We start from the raw sequence: 23,984 nt of genomic DNA on the forward strand, positions 1-23,984 counted from the left end.
CTACTTCTTGAGCTATCGGGAAAAGGCTGAGTACTAGGCTGTGTGTGTGTGTGTGTGTGTGTAAAGTGCCGTCAAGTTGCAGCAGACTTATGGCGACCCCTTTTGGGGGTTTTCATGGCAAGAGACTAACAGAGGTGGTTTGCCAGTGCCTTCCTCAGCACAGCAACCCTGGTATTCCCTGGTCTCCCATCCAAATACTAGCTAAGGCTGACCCTGCTTAGCTTCTGAGATCTGATGAGATCAGGCTTGCCTGGGCCATCCAGGTCAGGGTGAGTACTAGGCTACAGGCCAGTAATGTTTCTCTGCTCTTTGATATATTATCTGCAAACTGAACAATGTTAGGAAACCATCCAAAGCATAAATATACCTGACTTCAGTGAACATAGAAGCATGTAATTTCACTTTTGATTTTTAGGAGGGAGTTGAGGACAGTTTTATTTAGGATGGCATGAAATTAATTTAGTTTTTCTGTTTATTAGTTGTCTTAAATTGTGATTTGAAGTTGTGGCATTTATGTATTATGGTTTTTTTGTTTACATTAAAAGCTGCCTTGAGCTCCATAAATGAAAAAGTCAGCTAATAAATGTTTTAAATAATTATTTAAAAAACCTCGGCTTAGTATGGTACTATAACAGTGCACTCCTAAATTGAGTTACTCCAGTCTAAGCTCATTGAAGTCAATGGACTTAGACTGGAGTAACTATCCATAGGATTGCTCTGTAAGTGTGATAAAACAAAGTGCCGCCCAACTTGCCACTGGTAATTCAGCAGTGCTGGACTGTGATTGTAATGGTTTATGAGGAACGAGGTCATGGCCATCTGCTTTTCCTTGATCCCAGTTTACTGAAGCAGTAGGGTTGCTAACTTCCTGAAGTAAGGCATCCTTCAAAAGAGGCTTATTAGGATGTTATTTACTTCCATGCCAAGAAAACCTTCAGCTGCCCGTTTCCCCACACTTACGGTAGCCTCTGTTAGAGCGAAAGGACACTTTCTCCAGGCCATCGTGTGTTTATAATTTTTTCTTCTAATGGGTGCTCTCTAGTTAGCGATAATTCATTCAAAATTTGATAAAGCTAGAGAGGATCTGGGTCATATATATGTTGGTATAAGCAGTATCAAGCTAATAAGTTACTTAAAGGATAGTGTTGGTATGTTTTGTAATCTGAAACATTGTTAACAAAGCATACATAGATTCCATGATGAATTCATCAAGAAGTGGTTTTTGCCCCCGGATTAAAACTATGCCCTGTTTGCAATTATCGCCATACCTGGAGTGGTTAAAATTGTGCTTAAAAGTGAAGGGCTTGCTTTGCACAGACCTCTTGATTTTGTTCAAAGTATGGATGAGACTCTTCTCTCTTCAGGAGGCGGTTGCTTGGCAAGGTACAGGGTTTGCATCATTGCTTTTTGAAAACTACTTCACCTCATTGATCTTACGCCTCTGTCTCAGTGGGGCGCAGCATGTCTGCCAATCCTTGAATCTATATTTGAACTGAGTATGTTTTATATTATTTAGTTCTTGTGTCTCTTTGTATTTTTGAATCTAAAGGGAGACACTGGGTGGGGGCCAGAACTGCACTAGGATTTTCTCCAGTGACATTTGCTTTACAGCTTGCTGATGGGGGAAAGTTTCAATGTGTCTCCAGCTCCTCCTCAGATGTGAGAATTGAAGTCACAGAGCATGGCTCTTCCTTCACATGGAAGCATCCTAGGGTGGAAATGTGTTATCTTTATTTTATTCCCCAAGTCTGGTGGTATAGCCAAGATATGGTCAGTCCATTACTTTATAAGAGGTGTGGGGCAGGGGCTATAACCTCATAAGAGTTTGGACAGAGAGAATGCAGTTTCCTAGGCTTGGTCATTCCTTCCCCTAAGGAACAACTTGTAGTTGGCTTAGATCATGAGGTAAAGCACTTTTCCAATATGTACAATAAGGGCACTACCTACTATTCTAACATATCTAACTGGCTGTTGGTCTCACTATTAACGCAAAAAGTTGGATTGCTTTGCAGCATAGTGGATAAGAGAATTGACTATGATCTGGGAGGTTGCTGGTTCAAATCTCATCTGAACCTCTCAGCAACCCTGGCTCCATTTGCCACGTGGAATAAATAATACCCGCCTACTTTTCAGGTACATAGTAGGATTACAAGGATTACAGCCCTGACCTGCATAGCCCAAGCTAGCCAGATCTTGTCAGATCTCAGAAGCTAAGCAGGGTCAACAGCCCTGGTCAGTATTTTGATGGGAATGCCACCAAGGAATACCAAGGTCTCTATGCAGAGGGAAGCAATGGCAAGCTACCTCTGAACATCTCTTGCCTTACAACCCTGCAGGGTCACCATAAATTGGCTGCAACTTGACAGCAAAAAACAAAGAAGAAAGAAGTAGAATTCCAAGGTAACAGGTTGGATACAATTCATATTTTGGCAGAAGGAATGGTTTTTTGCCCATTTTCTCTCCTACTACAGACTCCCATATCACATCCAGCATTGTCCATGGGGGTCTCCTGAACCCCAGATGCTGCATTTTGGCTGTACGGTGGGACAGGGGAGAAAGGAAAATTCTTTTCTGAGAGTTCCACTGATGGTAGTTTGACTCCAACTCTTTGTACGTGTACTGCTTTTTAAGAATATTCAGTTAGCAATGGAATCCTGTAAATCGGATTTGCCAGAGATTCTTGACCTTATGACCAAGACAAATTCAATATTACAAATTTCTGTTACTCTTGATTAGATGTGTTTTATTTTTGGTCAAATGACCGTAAAATAAAGATTGATTGATTGACAAATTCAACTGTTTTTGAGAAGTTACTGGAGTTCACTGCATATTTATATTTGCTATTTATTATGGCCTGCATGAGAACATGGTCCTTGAGTAAATTTCATTGAACTCAATAGGATTTATTTTGAAGAAAACACCCACTTGGCTTCACCTTTATCTCAATTTAAAAATAAGAATAACTAAAAATGAAAGACTTGGATGGGAAGGATTTTGTTGCCAGCTACTTTAAACTGCTGACAATCTTTTAGAACTGAAATAGCATGCTGCTACATGCGGTGGATTACTTAGCAAACAATGCATATAAGACTAGATGCTGGAATAGTTCTTTAGAATTTTTCAGAATACAAAATATCTTGAGATATTTGATCTAGGGATGCACTGTGGAATTCTGCCATGCGTGTTGATCCTGCAGCATTGGTGGTACAACAGCCTCCCTCCTTTTTGGCTTTTGTGTTATGGTTTTTTTTTTTCAGATTCTTCCATGGTCTGTGTCAAGTCCTCTTCAAAGGCTCTGCTCCTGCTATTGCTCAGGAATAATTTTTTCAGGCTTGTATCGTCTTCAGACTCTGATTGGACTTTACTCCATCCTTTTTGCCTGTTCTCACCTAATTTACTTGCATAGATAAGGCTGTAGATATGTAGGCTTGCCAGCTTTGGGTTGGGAAATACCTGGAGGTTTTGGGGACGGAGCCTGAGGAGGGCGGGGTTTGGAGAGGGGAGGGACTTCAATGCCATAGAGTCCAATTGCCCAAGTGGCGATTTTCTCCAGGGGAACTGATTTCTTTCGCCTGGAGATCAGTTGTAATAGCGGGAGATCATCCTATAGATATGTGCGGTGGGGAGGGAGAGCATTGGGTTCAGGCATTCATCGGCATCACTTCCTCCAGCCATGTAGGGCTTTAAAGGTCAAACCCTACACTTTGAATTGGGTTTGGGAGCAAACTGAAAGCCAGTGTAATGGCTGTAATATTGGGTCACATGATCCCGGTAACTGGCCCCAACCAGCACATAGCCGCAGCATTCTACACTAGCTGCAGCCACCAAACAATCTTCAAGGGTAGTCCCAGGTAGAGCACATTGTAACTGTAGTGTAACTAAAAGTATAGTCTATGTGCACAAGAGATTGTAGGTCCCATGAACCTGAAATCTTCTCATCTGAATGAACCCGAAGTCTCATCTGAATGAACCTGAAGTCTCCTCATCTGAATAGTGAGGCCCTCTAACTACTGAATGGATACTTAGCAGGGTGATTTGAGCTCAGACAACACAGCTCACAGGTCAGGCATACTCCAATACCAAGAATTTGTGTCGGAAGATGTGTGTTCCCTGAGCCAAGTTGCTTCCCCATCACCAGTGCAAGTTTCTTCCCTTGTACATAATACATTCCATAGTCTCAAAGAAATAAAGTTAAGTTTTGCTTTGATAAAACGGCCTGTATTGAATATATTTCAATTCTACCCCAAATTTCCATTTTCCCCACGTATCCCCTAAACACTTTTTCTCCTCTGCCACCTCCCCCCACCCCATTATTCTAATTGGTGCAGATTTTCTCTCGGGTAAATCTCTTTCCCAGCTCTGCTACCTAAGAACTCCAGTTAATTGAATCTAGGTATTTCTGTGTTCAAGGTATATATTTTACCACCGAGATTGATTCCCCCTCTCCCATTAGGACTGATCAACACCAAAAGTCCTCACATTGCCCCCCCCCAGCTGCATGGAGCTGTTTACAAAAACCACGTAGGATTGTTGAGTATGCGCTTGAGTATAAACACACCCTGAATCATGCTGCATGCGCATTATCTGTTTCTTTTTGCCTCACAGCCAGTATGAATAGCTTGCAGAACATTGCTAAGACATAAATCTTACAAAAGTGCCAAGCAGAAGCATGTATCTCTTTTTCCCTTTTATATTTATTTCAGTGGCTTTTATTGCTTTAGGGATAATAGACTGGTAGGCTTAATGTACAATAATGCAGTGCTGAAATCTCTCCTCATGAGTGTTTAGTTTCCCATGAAGGGCTAATGAACTTTCCCTTTCAATCAGTTAAAATTGTTGTTTTATAACCTTTGATGAAACAACACATTCTTAATTTAGCTGAAGGATTCTGTTACAAGTAATTCCCCCGTCGGGAGAAGTTCTAGCTCAAGCGGAGTTCTGATATTAAAAAATCAAGACATGTGAATGAGTAATTCTGTGAGATTACTTCAATGAATCCTGAGACTGTCTTGTAAGCAGCACAGAGACTCCTGCACAGCTCCTGGCTTCCCTTCTCACTGTGGTATTTGGAGGTTTTTAAGCAGAGGCTAGGTGGCCATCTGACAGCAATGCTGATTCTCTGAACTTAAGCAGATCATGAGAGGGAGGGCAGGAAGGGTTGTGTCAGTGTTTGACTCTCGGGGCCCTATCTTACATGCCCAGGTAATGCCAATCGCCATTTTGGGGTCCGGAAACTATTTTCCTCCAGGCCAGATTGTCTAGGGATACTGGAGGTTTTTTTGCTATCTTCTGGGCATGGAGCAGGGGTCACTGGGGGTGTGGGGAAGTAGTTATGAATTTCCTGCATTGTGCAGGGGGTTGGACTAGATGACCTGGAGGTCCCTTCCAACTCTATATTTCTGTGTTTCTATAAACCAGATCTGTGTTCACATCTTTGCTGTGTGTGAAGAGCTCCCATGCCCACCTTGGGCATAAATTATTTTATGCTTCATCTCAGTAATCAGCTCTCAAGGTAGTGAGCAATCGGTAAAATAACCATTAAAATACAGATAATAGGGGGGGAAAGTTAAAAACCAGTTTGGTCAGCAGACATTCTCCCAGTCACTTAGGCATTGATGGCCATCAATGGGTGCACATGTTGTAATGGTCATTGAGAAGTCTTAGGTACGGTATATGAAATTTTGAGAAGTCATCGCAAATGTTTTTTGTTTTCAGAATTATTTGAAAGCTGCTCTTGACTTTTTGAGTGGGCTCTCTGGAGGAAATATACTGGTAGTGACTGGGGGATATGAGCCACTTCTAAATTCCAACTTGCCTTTTGTGAAAAAAAATTAGAACAGATTTTATTTTGGGGGAAGCAAATCGTGAGATGGTTAGCAAGGTACCATGTTTACGTTATTATTTTCACACAAAAATAAGGTTATAACTGTATGCTCGCTTGAGTTTCATGGAGTAAGGATCCTAGAGTTTAGACTTCTGAATAAATATGCACATAAATAAATTGTGCTGTTGGTGTTATTAGTCATACGCATGCTGTTTTCTGCAAAACAGCAGTGTTGGTTTAAAAAAGCGAGTACAGCTCACCACACCCTGCCCTGCACTCTGTTTGTGCTGTCAATTATACTCACTATAGAAACTAATTTAGTTTTGCTTGCTCTTTTGTCACGTAATGTATATGGTACAGCTGGCTAGAAGTCCACCTAAAAATTCAAGAGTCAGAAACAGAAAATGTAATAAATGACATTTGCGATTTAAAAAAAGAAGTTTAGTGTGTCAAAGTGCAAAAGCCAATTGCGTTAATAACAACGAATTGTAAAAAAAAAACAGGCGACATTTGATTTGTCTCAAACAGCAGTAGTAAGGTCAATGCTATTAGACGTTTAAAAATAAACTCTTACCATAATGGTGCCTCTGTGTTGACTGAAGGCTCCACCATAAGCAGATGAGAAACTCTGGACCAAGCCCAGTATGCTTTGAATGTTTAAAAATTAAAATAACAACCTATAGCTGCTCATGTATACTGTCCGGAATACTTCGATACAGGTAATATTTGTTATGTATTGTGGTCATTTGTCTTTGCTACTATTAGATGGCAACAGTTAATTTTATTTTGTGAGATATTTTACTAAAAGTACTAGTAACTATGTGGAACATTGTCCATCATGATTATATTATGTCTCAAACTATTCTAAAGTGACAGTACAAGTTGCAGTAGATTTTAAATAATATCCATTCTACATATGCAGTAACAATATTATTTCCATTTATATGCTTTTTAGCAATATAGTTAGATGGATTAAAACAATGAAAGTACTATCAACAGTATCATCACTAATAAGAATAATGATGAAATGCACAAAAACAAAAGTCAGTAGCAGAAAACTACAATCTAGAGGCTCACCTGGTGAAAAGGCCTGGCAAAAGAAAGCAGTTTTAAAGGGCCAGTAGTACAGATCTGATGCATTCCCCTTGGAGAGGGAGTTTAACAACACCAGAAAGGGCCATGTGTATACCATGTTCATGCAGAAGTAGGTGATTTTTCACTGTTCTGTGGTGCGTAGTGCTCATGTTATTTATGATGGATATGCATGGAATGATAGTGGAAACTGACTGTCTTTCCTCTGTTGAAAGTGTTTGTACTCTGCAAAAATGTAACAGTAGTATTATATTATGGAAAATAATACTGCGGGACTTGATCTGTGCCTTCAGTCAGTGGTCCAAGACATATATAGGGACGTTCAGGTGGGCTGTGGACCCCACTTGCTAGGTCACAAATCCCTATAGAGCTGCTGCTCCTTATCTCTACCAATTAGTTCCCCAATGCTTCCTATGTGCTTGTGATGCAGAGGTCCCCATGAAAATTCTTGCCTTTTCTCTCTCTTCCTACCTGGCTCAGCTACCCGCCCACCCCTGCCAGTGAAGACTCCAGTCCTTCATGCATGTACTTGTGGCAGTGAGCACCTCCTCCCCAAGAAAGTTGAGTTTTCATGGGTACGAGGGGCTCTGTGCTGCAAGCTTGGGAAGGGATGATAGGAAGCCAGGTTGTAATGGACAAGGAAAGAGAGAAGGCAAGGGAGAAAATGTGGGCCTCCCTAAACCTGCCTGTGTTGGCTTTCTCCTCGGTATGGTTCGTCTCATGGTGTCCATCTTGTGTTTCCTCCCCCAGACCTTTTGGCCTGGTACTAGTCTTTCTTTACACTGGTGAGGTCAAAACATTGGCTTAGAACATAAGAAAAGCCCTGCTGGATCAGACCAAGGCCCATCAGGTCCAGCAGTCTGCTCACAAAGTGGCCAACCAGGTGCCTCTAGGAAGCCCCCAAACAAGACGACTGCAGCAGCACCATCCTGCCTTCTAAAATAAAGGCTTGACTTTGTACATTAATTGGTCGGGATTCCCTTCAAATTGGGGGAGATGTTCCCATCCCCTCCTTCCTGTGGCATGGCTGCCATAACATGTGACTTTCGGTCACGGGGCTTCTAGCTTAGTGGGTCCTATGTTGCTACCTAGGGGTTAAAGATTTGTCTTGTGTCTGCAAAGGCCAAAAACCACTGCTTTAAATAAGCAGCTTTCTATAAAGATTTCCATCAAAACTGGTTGTGGAGTCTACCTTAGTTTCTGCTAGCATACCAGTCTACTTACTCTTCCATGAAGGAACAATATAATGGCAAAAGTGGGCTTTCTTTTTACCAAATTTTCTCTTGGGCTTTATAACTGGGGATAAGAGTTCTATATAACCTGAGGGAATTAATCTTTGTCTAACATAAAAAGTACTTAGAAGAAAAGCTTTTATTTTTGCCCTTCCAAATGCTTTTGTGTTATTCAGAGAGATTTTTGTCTGCCACTGCTTGGTATGTTTATAGTTATGTTAATAATCGTTTTATTGCTGCCTTTAACTTGCTGCAATATTTATTTCTGTTACTTCTAGCGGTATTTTCTTGTTGGGAGCAATCATGCAGAAACCAAATACCGTGTTTTGAAAATTGATCGCACAGAACCGAAGGATTTAGTTGTTATTGACGATAGGGTGAGTACTTCACAATTTGAGGCATTATGATGAAGAAAACCATGTTAAAGAATGATTTAATATTTCAGCTTATTGTATTCCTTTGAGTTTAAAACTACTCAAACTCTTTTTTTCTTTCAGCAAGTTACTTTACAAAAGCCATATTTCTTATTTGATATAGCTTCCCAATAGAGGAGCTAAGCTGGAGTAAATGGAGGAGGTTTTTTTCTTAGCTTGGAATGATTTCTTAAGAGAATGTATCCTGGGAAGTATATCAAATAGAAAAAAAATGGGTGGGTATATACATTTTGAAGATGGGTCTGCTTCTGCTGTGACTTGGGAATTGGAATTTGTGGGACTCATTGGGGGTGATTCATGAGTTCCATCTCTTACGCTATAATAGAAGTATGTTTTGGGGAGGGGACTGAGGCATTCTTCCTCTTCTATTAAATTTACAGATGTAAAGTTTCTGTGAAAAGCAGTGGGGGAGATCTGCCAACAGTTGCTGCCCTGATGGAAGGGACGGGGCAAGTTTGTTCCACCATCTTCCTCCTCACCGCAGCCTCCCAACTTGTGAGGCTGTTAGACCACATGGGGTCCTGGGAACCCAGAGATAAACTTTACCGGGGTCACAAATGGCTTTTGGGTGGGAGGGGAATGTGGAAAAGCTCTGTAGTCCTCAGTCCCTTCTGCTGATGGATTGCAGGATCCAGCTCATTTATTTGGATTTTCCCCTTCTGATATTCAGCTGTACAAACTTACTGGTGTAAATAAACTTGTTTGTGTTATCTTATAACAATGTATGCATATATCTATGAGTTTTTAGCGTTATTTTACTTAAGTGTAAGAAATAACTGCTGTAGTATGTTTTACATGAATTAGTGTTAATTAAACGTAAGGTAATTCCAGTGGCGCAGAATGGTAAGTTGCAGTACTGCAGTCAAAAGCTCTGCTCACGACCTGAGTTCGATCCTGATGGAAGTCAGTTTCAGGTAGCTGGCTCAAGGTTGACTCAGCCTTCCATCCTTCCAAGGTCGGTGAAATTAGTACCCAGCTTGCTGGGGGTAAAGGGAAGATGACTGGGGAAGGCACTGGCAAACCACCCCGTAAACAAAGTCTGCCTAGGAAACGTTGGGATGTGACATCACCCCATGGGTCAGGAATGACCCGGTGCTTGCACAGGGGACCTTTACCTTTATCTTTTTAATTCCAGTTTAAGTCGGCACTGCATTTTTTTTGTCTAGTGGAAGTGCTCTTTAAAAAGAATAAGAGGGTAGACAGATAATGCCACTACTTGGTTCTTCAATAAGAAACAGATGCATTCCTTTCTATAGAGGTCTGTATATACAGCTATCCAGTGTCATTTTAAGGGGGTTCATTTTTGATGGTGATTGCACATTTCATTTTTAAGCATGTGTATACCCAGCAAGAAGTGAGAGAGCTGCTTGGCCGTTTAGATCTGGGAAACAGGACAAAAATTGGACAGAAGGGCACCTCCGGGCTATCACGAGCTGTCTCTGCTTTTGGTATAGTAGGTAAGGAGAGTCTTTTATTTACTTTTTTTTAAAAAAGACCAGCTACCTTGCATAAATTAGAACATTATCAAGATATTGCAAATAGAAATGAAATATGAAACCACTAAAAAAACACACCCCACAACTTTCCTCTTCTCACAGTATAAACTAGGGGGCACTAGTAATATGGAACAGTACACCAGAATTTAACAGCTACTTTTCACATGAAGAACAAAAAAACCATTATTAGCCAGTAATGCTAGATTAACTTGTAATGACTGATATTTAAGTTCAGGTATTACATCCCATTTCTTGAGCTGCTTGCCTCCAGGAAGCATCCATCACTGGCCCCCATTTGATTTCCACAAAGCAGAGGCTATTAATCTTGCCGAGCCTTTAGGAATGTTTAAATTCAAATTACTGCTGTGATGGGGGTCAGTTATAAAATAGCTGCCATGGAAGGCAGCACCAAGTTTTTGCTTTGGTTAAGAGATGCTGTTTGGTATCCGTTTCCAAAGAAAAGGGAGGATTTGCTTCCTACATGATCACAGGGTTATTTCAGTTTATAAGCTGTCAATAAGTAGTGATTAGTATGGTTGACATTCAGCACACTGTATTCAAACATTTCACACATATTCTCAATAGCCCCAAAACAATGGCTTTGTGCAGAATGTGCAGTAGCACATTCTCATAGTCCTTTTCTGTGGCTTCCTTCCACTGTCTTCTCCCCTCTTCGTTAGTTGTTGGCCTTATAGATTGAATACATAAAAATGTACATTTCATAGTGAGCAGCTTGCAGATGTTAGGTATCTCCCTCTGTCCCTTTCAGCTGCCTCATTGGGGGGCTTGTTAATAGGAAAAGCAGACAACCTGTCCAGATCAGAAATAATTTGGCATGCATGTTATCTTAGTGCTTTAATAGACCCATCCTCAAAACTGTATTCTGCCCATAGAAAAAAAATATGTATCAACTTTCAAAATAGGTTGTTCCTTGATTAGGCATGTACTGTCCACCGCCAGGAACTTTTCCTTAATGTTCTGCTTCCTAAACATACCCAAGTCCAGATCAATGTCATTTCAGGTTCCCAGGCTGGGAGTTGAGCTCCTCCAACGTAATAAAGTAAAAGTGCAATCCTAAACAAACTGCAGTGTCTCTGTTCTTGCAGTGAGTTGAATATATTGATCAAGGGTTTGGATGGCTAGGAAAGCTGTGGTCAGTTTCAACTGCAATATATTAGTGGGCTCTCTTAGTGTAATCCTGTTGATTTCAATGGGTTTAGGTTGGAGCAGCTGTGCAAAAGATTGCACTGCTAACATTAATTTGGAGAAATGCAGTTCCAAGCACAGGAACTTGAAAGTAAAATGAACAAGGCTTTCTCGCTTAGGGGAGGAGGGGCATCCTTGACTGATGGGGTATTCCTCCCATTGGGACCAAAGGCAGGGATAAAACACAGCTTCCTTGGACTACTCGTAGGAGGCATCCTCAGCAAGGACTGCAGAGATATTTGAGGAGTTCTGCTCTGTGGAACTTTCACTTCAGCATTTGCCTCAGCTTCCTTCTTTTCCTACTTTCCCCTCTCCCCCTTCTCTCTCAGACTGTGCCATTTGCGCCTCAGCTGAGGTGATGGCTAACAGAAAGTTGGCTAAAGTACCCTTTGATGCTTCAGTAAATTTTTCTAGTGCCCTGATACAGGAGAATGCTGTGCACCCAAACTGCTGGCCACAAAAGAGAAATTAAGTCCTGGGACATGCCCATAACCTGCATAACCTTTGCCTCGCACTCAGATTGAGCATTCCTAAAGCCAAATAAGCTGCAAATGAGTGGCGCAGCCACTGTGTGTCCTACATGGGACTAATAATGGCTTAATTTAGCACGAGGCAGCTGTTATTTCCATGGAACAGCTAAACTGTGACAAAATGTGGCCTGTAGAGCCACAATGGAGTAGGCTTCTATCTCTAGAGGGAGAAAATACCTCAGCGGCAGCCTATCTCAGTCTTTAGCTAGGCCAGGACTTCAGGAAGCCTGTGCAGTTCATTTTATCCTGTAGAAGCTACATAAATAGCAATGGCGTCAAAAACCTTACATGGCCAGCAAGAAGCAGCAAAGACAGCCTGGCTTACCAAGACAACTAGAAATTCTCAACCCACAGCTTTGGTTAGTATAAGCATGCGTGCATATGCTCTGTGTAGGATTGCATTTTCACTGGAGTGTCCTTTGGGTGCAGGGTAGTGCAGTAAGTGTGTAGATGTTCTCGATGGGCAGTCAGACTTCCCTGGATGTGATGACTGTTTTTGCCTATCCTGTCAGTCAAGGGTGCCCCTCACGTCTTGAACGAGAATGGAATATTGTCTTTACTGTACTTGTTCCTTCTACTCAGAGTTATGGAAGGCCTTTGAGGTCATTACCTTAACTTGAGTAAAGAAAGGATGACTGTCAAACAATGAATGGTGCAAACTTGTCTGCCATCTGATTGGCATCACACTCTGTGCCCACAGTACTTCTGATCTACTTTCTGAAAACTATCTTCTGTATATAGTTAAGCTAAACTTTAGCAGACCCTCAGGTTCTGACCTCTCTAGAGTGGTGATATTTATTAATTCCCTTCCACCCCCACCCTGATTTTCTTTGAGTTATTTGTTTTTGTTCTGGAAGTTATCAGTAGTATGTTCCATGGCGTTCAAGTCAGGCATGAATGATCAACAGTTACCCAGCAGTGCTGCAACTGTGCACATGTAAAACTGATCACAATACTGCTTCTAAGCATGTTTTTGGTGTGATCTAAAGAGAGCCTAAGGAGCCCTGTGTCGCAGAGGGGTAAGCTGCAGTCCTGCAGTCCAAGCTCTGCTCACGACCTGAGTATGATCCCGACGGAAGTTGGTGTCAGGTAGCCGGCTCAAGGTTGACTCAGCCTTCCATCCTTCTGAGGTCGGTAAAATGAGGACCCAGCTCGCTGGGGGTAAAGGGAAGATGACTGGGGAAGGCACTGGCAAACCACCCCGTAAAACAAAAGGTCTGCCTAGTAAACGCCGGGATGTGACGTCACCCCATGGGTCAGGAATGACCCAGTGCTTGCACAGGGGACCTTTACCTTAAAGAGAGCCTGGGGGGTGAGGACGACTGGGCATTTCATGCAAGGTACATTCTCATGTTAATCATGAGTTTACAAATTCTTTGCATCTTTGGTTAACAAGCCCAAAGACATAGAGTTTGTGTCCATGGCCACACAGTCTGAAGTTGTGTGGCTATGACACAGCTGTCTGGAATGAGCATAGCACTGTGCTAGTCAGCCAGCTGGTAGGAAGCAAACTGAAGTTCTCTCTTTTTTTGTGTTCCACTCTCCTTTGCCTTTCATCCATAAAATCCAAGAAGTAAGCAGGCACCAGGAAACACAGCAGCAGGCACCACATTAAGTATTTCCGACCTAAAATGTGAATCTGCCCTTTAGTGAGGTTGGTCTTCATTTAGTCTACATTCACCTTGGAAAAATCAGATGGAGTCTGTAACTGTTATCTTTCCTTTGCCTCAAATACTCACTCTCCTTATGGCCGGGTAATTTTGTTCTTGGAGATATGAGCCACGAACAAGCGTAGAGCGAGCACACTTAAGCCCATTGATACGTTAGAGTGTGGCCCTGAGATTTCAAGTAGCAGCTGTCTAGTGGGGCAGACTATCCTTGTTGGCAGACAGGATCACAAATTCTTGTATAAACTGGAGAGAACAAGCTAGAGGCCTGTAGGGAAACTCAGGCGAGAAAATGTTGGAAATGACACATCCCCAACTGGTATTCTTTATGTTTTCAGGGGCTTGAGCAGACAAATTTCCCCTCTATTCTCCTTTTTTCCTTTGATTGACTCTCAGCTGCAGTGGGTGTTCTTGAATCCTGGACCACATTCTGTTCTCACCAGGCTGGGTTTCTTTTTGGGTAGAGATGTTCTTTTGGTCTGAAGTGAATGAAGGATATCAACTACAAGTTCAATTTTTCTGCATATCTGAGGAATGTAGAGCCCCCTACCTTGTCTGCAGGTTGTCTGGTTTTCTGATCACTGTGGAGGCCAGTCAGGGAGCAATCCTAAGCAGGTCTACTCAGAATTACGTCCCATGTTATTAAATGGGGCTTACTCCCATGAAAGTGTTGTTAGAGAACTGCAGTCTCAGTTTACTAAGAAATTGTGGTGAAAGACTGGAGCAGGTGTGCTTTCCTAGCATGGCATGAAACTATGGGATAGGTCATCTCAAAAACATATGCTTTGCTGGAGAAAAGATTTGAGTGCTTGCTGCTAAATTTACACCCACCTGTAGCTTTCAGGCTATTATAGTATGTAGATGAAATCACTCAGTCTATAGTGATATATAGATAGATAGATAGATAGATAGATAGATAGATAGATAGATAGATAGTTAGTTATATAGTTATAGTTATATAGTTAACTATATATATAGTTATAGATGTTATATATAGTTATATATATATAGTGATATGTGTGTGTGTGTGTGTGTGTGTGTGTGTGTGTGTGTGTGTGTATGTATTCCTGTTCCATAGTACCACAACAACAAGCCAAGTAGCAGAATCCCTGGTGAAAGAGCTGTTAGATGACAATGATATCTAGTGAAATCCAAAGGATGAAAAGTTCCTTTAATCTATCACATCAAACATTATGGAATGTTGAAAGAACATCAGATTTCAGTGAACAACCTGAGCTGCTAGTATGGCTATGATGTTTTCTTATGCTGCTGGCAGGGGTTCTGTGCCTTGTGGTGATGAAAAGTTTTTCCAAGTGGAAGCTAATAACGACCATGTGTAGAAAAATAATCATTTCACACTCAGCCACATTGAAGTGCCAGACATTGATAAGATTTTTGTAGTTCACCCTGGTTAACCTTTGATAAAAAAAAAGGTTTTTTGAATCCAGCAAATAATTTTGTAAATTGGAAAAATGTCCAAGTGAGCTACCATTTTGAAAAGAACAGGTTTTAATTTAGATTCATTAATAATTTAGTATACAATTTAAAAAAATAAATGCCTGCTATGCTACTGCTAGCCAAATTCTGCAAGGAGAATAATTCACAAATGACAGTCTTTGCCATCTAAAGTTTTCTGAGTTGTTGGAAACTATGAGATGTTGGAAACCATAAAAGGATTGTAGAAAACTGTACAGAGCTTTCTTGGATACGAAATCAAATATGAGGTACAAATGACTGTTAAAGCAATTTATTCTGTTTTCTATAGGTTTTGTCAGATTTTTAGAAGGTTACTACATTGTGCTAATTACAAAGAGGAGAAAGATGGCAGATATTGGAGGGCATGCAATATATAAAATAGAAGATACAAATATGATCTACATTCCAAATGACTCTGTACGAGTGACTCATCCTGATGAAGCAAGGTAAATGATCCTGTACCCCAGTGCTGATTTTCTATTGAAGATTTTAACTTCCCAAATGGATGATCAGGGCTTATTTAGTTAACATCCTTCAAAGAAAACTGTTCAATAGATTTTATAAACCTTTAATTCTTATAACTATGCCACTAAAGGAAAGAAGCCAACAACTTGTTTGGATTGTTGAAATCAAAATGTGAAATTCAGACTGTCTGCCCCATTGTGTCTTGGCGCTTGCTCCCTCCTTAAGGTTGCATGCTCACATTACTTTGTCCTTTGACCTCTGTGTCTTCCAGCTGCTCTTCCCTTAGTGTCCTCCTGTCTGCCTGCTGCTTACTCCACCCGCTTTCTTCATCTGGGTTCTCTGTCCCTCAGCTTCTAGGAACTTTCCAGTATTAATTGTTTGGTGCTGCCTATGTAGCTACTCTTGTTCTTAAGGACTGTGTTATTTTCCTTCCACCATCATCACTCCGCTGCCAAACATAATTTGAGTTTACATTCAGAAACTGGACTGTTTGCAGACATACCGCTGTTGAGCAGTTTCATTCTAGTTAATGAATATTTTAATGACTGCTAGAATGTTTTTAGGATAACTATTGTATATTCAATTTTTCTATATGAGATGGCATGATATGCTAACCAGTTCTTCTTAGATGGGATTATTCTAACTGTTTCAGTAGGTTACATCTCCCTTTGAGTTCTTTCCTTTTGTGGATTCATGTACTCCATAATTCTATCCCCCCAGTCCTAGCTGACACTAACTTTATTAGAGAGCCTGGCTGCCGAACAGAAATTGGGTTGTGTGATGAAATATGCATTTGGCCTATGGACTGCTATCTGGACAATATAGAAGTCATGGGCTGCTGTCTGGAGAACATAGAAGTTGACTATCTTTGCTGTAGGAGCTTGATGGGCAGAATGCTGCATTATACGGCTTGGGAATTATTGAGGGATGGTATTTTTTATAAGCAAGAATTCTGTGTGATCTCAGATACATGGTTATTGAATACTTTGTCATGAGCACAAGTATTGGTGTCTGCTTTTTTCCAGTGGCATTTTCTTTCTGGAGGAAATTTTTTTACATTCACTAACCAATATTATAAGCATTTGAGCCAGACCAGACAGACAGATTAATCAGTGTCTGTTGCAGCAATAGCCCAGTATAGATTGTTATTGGAGAGGACAGAGTTTCTGGGACCAAGAAAAGGGTTATGTAAGAATACAATTTTAAACAAATCTATATATTTTTTTGTTTAGATACCTTCGAATTTTTCAGAATGTGGACCTGTCTAGTAATTTTTATTTCAGGTATGTGTTTTGCCTCTGGTGTGCCTTATTATAATTATATTGTAATATTGTAATCAATGAAGGATCTGGAATTGTCATAATGGATTTGTCATATTATGGAAAGAGAAATATGTCAGAGCAGTATTTCCATTTTTATAAACTATAGTTATTATCAGCTTCAATACTGCCTTTATGTAAAATGCACAGAAACAGAAGTACATTGAAATCTTTGTGTAATATCTCAGTATTGCCTTTAATTTAGAGCTCTCTTGTCATTGCAAAACCTTCACAAGCCACCACCTTGTCCATTAAACACCTGTTTGAGAACCAGTGTGGTGTAGTGTTTAAGAGTGTTGGACTAGTATCTGGGACACCTGGGTTCAAATCCCCACTCATGCCCTGGAAGCTCGCTGGCTGACCTTGGGCCAGTCATACACCCTCAGCTTAACCTACCTCACAGGGTTGTTGTGAGGATAAAACGGAGGAGAGGAGAACGATGTAAGCCACTTTGGGTCCCCATTGGGGAGAAAGGTGGGGTACAAATGAAGTAAATAAGTAAGTGTGAATGGGATCATTTTTCCTAACTACCACCATCCAGATTCTAGGGCTGTTCTGTTTTTATATAGAAGGTAGATCTATTTCCTGCCTTTGGGCTTTCTGGATGCCTGCTGGGGTGCTTGATCACTGATTCAAAAGTAAAAAAGCATAAGCCTAGTTCTCAGCAGCGATTGTAGAAGATTTTATAGCATTGACAGAAACATTTGATCACTTACGGCTAGTGATGACAGAAACCCCACATCTCAGTTTAGAGCGGGGTGACCTATTGTTCCCCCAGATCAGAAAATAATTCATTCCTTTCAAGCCCATTCTGTAGATTGGACCCCTGTGGTCCTCCTTATTTGGAATGTGACAGTGTCTAATAACCTTCTCTCATCTGTCCACCAATCCTTCATATGGATGGCATTCCTGTCGATATCCCCTTTTATGGTCATATTGTAATAATCTTATGAGGAGGCTAGGCTAGAGAGAGTTACTTCCAAGATCATCCAGGTTATTTCATGGTTGAGCAGAATCCGAGTAGTTTGTTTACCACACTGCCTTTTTGGTGAAAAATTGGGTTAGCTTTCCATCATGTAACCCAGGGGTCCCCAACCATTTTGTTTTTGCAGGCACATTTGGAATTGGGGCACAGCATGGTGGGCACAGCAACAAAATGGCTGCCACAGGAGGCGGGGCCAGCCACAAAATGATTGCCATAGCTTAACTTCAGTAACACAGTGCCGATGCTTGTGTTGTATAGGCAGCTGCTGCCAAAGCAAATATTTTAAAGAAATATGCACAGCCAATCAGAAGCCTTGCTGGGCAAAAGCTTTACCTAGCCCCACCCACTTCCTAAAAACACTTGGGCACCAGAAAAGGTATTGGTGGGCACTATGGTGCCCTCAGGCTCCACAATGGGGACACCTGATCTAACCAAAACTCAGCTCTTTCTATTGAGCCCAAGGAAAAAAGAATTTAGAAGTTGCCTGAAGAAAACTCTGGACATGACATATTTTAATTGATGAAAGGTTTCAGAGACGCTTCTGTAATCTTCTTTTTTATCTTACCTTAGTTATAGCTATGATCTATCCCACTCTCTTCAATATAATCTTACTGTTCTAAGAGTACCTCTTGAGATACTTGGGACAGAAACAGCTCGAACCCGGCAGGAGAGTTTTGATATTTTTGAAGATGAGGGACTTGCTGCTCAGGGTGGAAGTGGTGAGTATAATTAAAACGGAAATAAGTCATCTCACATGTATTTCAGCTATAAAAACATCTTGTTGATCAATATTGTGTTGTAACAGCCTCAGGTTGGAAAAAGATTACATAAGGTGCCAATTACATCTGAGCAGGCCTTTGTTAGGTTTCATAGTGTTATTAACTTGGGAGGACGACTGGACATGCTGACATTTTTAGACAATTGATCATTCGACTAATTTATAGGCTGAGCAGACACACATTTATTACATGAGATATAAATATATCTTCTGTAGGATATTAATTGTCCTAATCAAACCTGCTGTTTTGTTCAGTTGTGTCAAGTTTGTTAATTTTTAGTTTTTTTAAGTTATCCCTCTCCTTTTCTGCCTGTTAAGGAGGGGCTTTCCTAAATACCGCTTGATTCTAGAGAGCCGATTCTCCCTAAGAGTGGTCAGCATCTCTGCTTATGCAGCACATTGATTTCATCATCATTACAGTTCAAGAGCATATGAAATCTGATGCACCCAACCAAGGTTTAGCCTGAAGAGGAGAAGACTGAGAGGGGATATGATAACCATCTTCAAGTACTAGAAGGGCTGTCATATAGAGGATGGTGCTGAGTTGTTTTCTGTTGCCCCAGAAGGTTGTACCAAAAACAACGGATTGAAATTAAATCAAAAGAGTTTCCGTCTAGACATTAGGAAGAATTTTCTAACAGTTAGAGCGGTTCCTCAGTGGAACAGGCTTCCTCGGGAGGTGGTAAGCTCTCCTTCCCTGGAGGTTTTTAAGCAGCGGCTAGATGGCCATCTGTCAGCAATGCTGATTCTATAACCTTAAGCAGACGATGAGAGGGAAGGCATCTTGGCCATCTTCTGGGCATGTAGTAGGGGTCACTGGGTGTGTGTGGGGGAGGTAGTTGTTTCCTGCATTGTGCAGGGGGTTGGACTAGATGTCTGTGATGGTCCCTTCCAACTCTGATTCTATGATTTTATGACTCCATGTCCAACTAGGCAGTTGCTCTGTTTCCAAGAGTAGCTAGGTCTCTTTGCTCTCATCCCATGGTGGTAATGCAGGGGCTCTGTTTCAGTTTTTTTTTCATACAACATCCTCTGGACCCACTAAATGCATGAGTGTCCTTTATTCATCAACCTATGAACTAGGATATAAGTACACTTTCTAAATCTCACATTACACAGATAATAAGGTTTCATTTGCAATATTTTTTCAGGTGTATTTGGCATTTGCAGTGAACCTTATAGAAAATATGTGTGGAATGGCAAACTGCTGGACGTAGTCAAAACTGCTGTTCATCGTGACTGGATGTTGTATATCATTCATGGATTTTGTGGGCAGTCAAGTATCCTTCTACTGTTAGCTATTGTTTATTACGGTAAAAGGTTTGATCGTGTATTGCTGTTCTGTAAAGGAAAATGGATTCTGGTAACATACAATATTGTTTTTGCTAAGAAGCATCTTTATGCATGCAGATTAAGAAATCCAGTCACAGTGTTAATAGCCAGATTTCAAGAATCGCTTGGATCTAAGAGCTGGGAAAAAGAGAGATGAGTTTCTAGACTAATTGGGTGCATATATAATGAAACCTGCTGAAGGCAAATTCTTATTCTGAGCATGCACGTTATGAGAAATCATGCATGGATTGGTGTTGCCAGAGAAGAAATAGGGTCCAGACAGGCTTCATTTACCTATTACAGTGACAGTGTCTGTACTTAGCTTCATTATTCAGGCCTCATAGAGTAATTGGAAACACTCATTTTGGAGCAGATAACAGGAAAGCTAACAGAACAGAATTACCGTAAAATGCATTACTAGTAAAAACAGCCCAAAATGCATGGCAAAGGAATGGATAAAATAAAAGGGGCCTTATTTTTATTGCAACTGTAAATATTAAGTTTAAAATATTATTCTGATCCATTCTACCTTTGCTTGCAGTTTCAGAGCTTCAGTCTGAACCTGGAACAAACAAATAAATTTCAATACAATTAGCAATGTAAATGAACTCAGTATTTCAATTCGAGATTGGAGTGGCTCTCTAAGGAGGGAGGGACTGTGGCTTACAGCCGATTCCTGAACTGAAAGTACAAAAGTCCTTAGGAGGTTAGGAAGGGGCAATGCTGGCGTTTGTGCCCCCTGCACCGGCGCCCATGCCACTTTGAACAGGCCGCCAGCAGGCGGACCCAGACTCCATTCTTCCAGCGCTGCCGCAGCAGTGCCACCCAGGGATACCAGCTGGGCCTTCTGCCCACATCCCACTGGCCCAAAGCCCTGTGCTGGTGTCCCAGAGGGCATTCCCAGGGTGTGCTGGGGGGCGGAGCTGCCAGTAGGCAGCTTCCTGACCCCTTTTCCCCTGGGTACGCCAACAGAGAGAACAGTGTTGCTGCACTAGCTTCCTGACCCCTTTCGCCCTGGGTATGACAACAGAGAGAACAGCGTTGCTGCTTCAGCTTTTGCTGGTGCAGCCTCACTGTTTTCAGTTGGACAAGATGCCCCATTTAAAAATAAGAACACCTTCAAAAGGCTTTTTAAAGCCTTTTGTCAGCCAGGGAACAGCTTTGGAGGCATTGCGGTGGCGCCTCGGCATTGCCATCCCCGGCCACTGAAGGCTGAGGAATGGGCTGCCCGTGGAAGAGCAACTGTATTGCATACAGAAGGTCCTAGGTTCAGTCCGAAGAATCTCCAGTTGAAAGGACCAAGTAGAAGGTGATGCAAAAGACCTGAGATCTTGGAGAGCTGCTACCAGTCTGAGTAGACAGTACTGCCTTTGATAGACCAGTGGTCTAATTCAGTATAAGGCAGCTTCATGTGCTCACTTGTGCTCTAAACACAAGTCAGTGGGTTGGATCCAGCAACCCATGGGTGCTAGGATCACTGAGCATTTAGAAAGAAATGCCATGCTCACTGACAGTCAACATGGGTTTCTCAAAAACAGGTCATGCCAAACTAATCTCATATCTTTTTTTTAAAGAGTGACAAGTATGGTAGATGAAGGGAATGCTGTAGATGTAGTGTACCTTGGTTTCAGTAAAGCCTTTGATAAAGTCCCCCATGATCTTCTTGAAACAAAGCTAGTAAAATGTGGGCTGGACACTGCTACTTTTAGGTGGATTGGTAATTGGTTGACCAACCGAACCCAAAGGGTGCTCATTAATAGCACAACTTCATCCTGGAGAGGAGTGACCAGTGGGGTACCACAGGCGTCAGCCCTGGGACCGGTACTATTTAATATTTTTATAAATGACTTGGATGATGGAATAGAGAGCATGCTAATCAATTTTGCAGATGACTTGGATGATGGAATAGAGTGCATGCTAATCAAATTTGCAGATGACACCAAGTTGGGAGGGGTAGTTAATACTCCGGAGGGTAGGGTCAGAGTTCAGAATGACCTCGATAGACTGGGATGCTGGGTTATAAGCAATAAAATGGATTTCAATAGGGAGAAGTGTGAAGTACTTCACTTAGGCAGAAACAACATAAGGCACAGGTACAGGATGGAGAGAATTGGCTTGACAACAGTACATGTGAAAGAGATCTGGGAGTCTTAGTGGACCACAAACTGAACATGAGTCAACAGTGTGATATGGCGGCTAAGAAGGCCAATGCAATTCTGGGCTGCATCAATAGGAGTATTGTGTCTAGATCAAGGGAAGTAATACTACCACTGTATTCTGCATTGGTCAGACCTCACTTGGAATACTGTGACCAGGTTTGGGCTCCACAATTTAAGAAGGATGTTGACAAGTTGGAGCGTGTCCAGAGGAGGGCGACCAGAATGGTCAAATGTCTGGAATCCATGCCCTATGAGGAGAGACTTAGGGAGTTGGGTTTGTTTAGTTTGGAGAAGAGAAGTTCGAGGGGAGACATGATAGCCATGTTTAAATATTTGAAGGGATGTCATGTTGATGAGGGAACTAGCTTCTTCTCTGTTGCTCCAGAGACTAGGACACGGAGTAATGGATTTAAACTAATAGAAAAGCAATTCCACTTAAACATTAGGAAGAACTTTCTGACGGTGAGGGCTGTTTGATTGTGGAATGTGCCTTGGAGGGTGGTGAAGTCCCCGTATTTGGAGGTCTTTAAGCAGAGGCTAGATGGTCATCTGTCGGGAGTGCTTTGATTGTGGGATCCTGCATGGCGGGGGGTGGGTTGGGGTCACTGGGGATGTGGGGGGAGGTAGTTGTTAATTTCCTGCATTGGGCAGGGGGTTGGACTAGATGACCCTGGTGGTCCCTTCCAACTCTATGATTCTATGATTTCTCCCTTTTTTTCTTCTTCCCCCCAGCTGTCCCTTCCATTCCCAGGAAAGTTGATTCCCAGAGTAGCAGGGCCCCCATGCCATTAATAGCTTTGGCGATGAAAGAGGGAGGAGGGTGTGTTTCTGTCGCCTGCTCTCCTCTGTTCAGCTCCCCAACCCGCATGGCTATAGGTCCATGTCAGTCATGTGACCCCAGGGAGCTACTCTGCAGAGTTTGGGAAGGACTGCTGAGAGGGAGAAGAAGAAGTGAAAGATCTGTGTTGTTTGGTACTTTCCACTGACTGGCCATTTTACATATATGAGCAAACTCTGGCAAAGACAAGGCTAGAAATATTAATGTGTAGAATCTTGAACTGTGTTCTAATGCTTAGCAAATTAATATAAATGGAGTTCTTCTATGCAATATATATTTAGGATTATGTTGTAGAATTCTTTTTAGTTCTGCATACAGAAAATATGATCAAATAAAAATATGCATTACCAAAATACAGACTTCGGAAAAAGTCAAATTGTCAGTATAAATGGACTTCTGAAAATGTGAACTAAATACAAATCAAAACTTGTATTTTTTCAATGTTTGCTACAGAATAAATGATTATTAGAATAGCATATGTTTATCAAAACTCTGTAAGTTAACTCAAAATTGTTCCTGTGGTGTCTTAGATTTATCAGTTCCAAATATGGAGTTTCAAGTTGCATTCCTTCCCCCAAAATGCATGTGGTCTGATTTCTTACATCCATCATGTTATGTGCACATTTTACATTTTATTCTGGACATACTTTTGCATTTCCCAATTGAAGCTTCACACACTTCTGTCTACTTCCTTAAGCCTAGACATTGGCGGATGCTGTGACCTCATAGTAATTTGGGTGCATCTACCAATGGATAGCTACTGAATATGCCACAGTCGTTTCATATTGGGCTGTTCAGTTGTGGGTAAGAAAGGTTTACTTATGGCCATCTGTCAAGAGCACAGAAAAATTCTTATCATGCACAGAAAATATGTATCTTACATTCAACAGTTCAGTGCCTGAATGACTTGGGGGAAGTTTTGGGAGAAAACCCTGCAGTGGCCTTCATCTGCGTATCCATGAACATGTAGGAATCTTTCTGTGTATGCGTTCAAGAGGCTCACTGTGTGTGCCCCTGCACAGTAAGTGCTAACCTGAAACTGAATCCTGGCCCTAATAAGAGCTCTGAGTTCTATGGCTTGGGCTTCTCTTGTGACTTGAGAGAAATCTCATCCTCAGTTTCCTTTTCCAAAAATAAAATATTGGTTTGGA

The 23,984-nt window shown here is 41.5% G+C and overlaps 1 protein-coding gene across 1 annotated transcript in view; it reads left to right on the top strand.

Annotated features, from left to right (window-relative positions):
- FIG4 (FIG4 phosphoinositide 5-phosphatase) overlaps positions 1 to 23,984 on the top strand; it is a 90,879-nt gene that overhangs the window by 4,374 nt on the left and 62,521 nt on the right. The window contains exons 2-7 of the mRNA XM_056856778.1: positions 8,427 to 8,525; positions 9,916 to 10,039; positions 15,247 to 15,403; positions 16,655 to 16,705; positions 18,297 to 18,445; positions 19,656 to 19,784. Of these exons, the coding sequence (XP_056712756.1) occupies positions 8,427 to 8,525; positions 9,916 to 10,039; positions 15,247 to 15,403; positions 16,655 to 16,705; positions 18,297 to 18,445; positions 19,656 to 19,784 (709 nt within the window). The remainder of the gene's footprint in view (positions 1 to 8,426; positions 8,526 to 9,915; positions 10,040 to 15,246; positions 15,404 to 16,654; positions 16,706 to 18,296; positions 18,446 to 19,655; positions 19,785 to 23,984) is intronic.

This window comes from Euleptes europaea, chromosome 10 (assembly GCF_029931775.1).
Source record: "Euleptes europaea isolate rEulEur1 chromosome 10, rEulEur1.hap1, whole genome shotgun sequence".
Classification (NCBI taxonomy): domain Eukaryota; kingdom Metazoa; phylum Chordata; class Lepidosauria; order Squamata; family Sphaerodactylidae; genus Euleptes; species Euleptes europaea.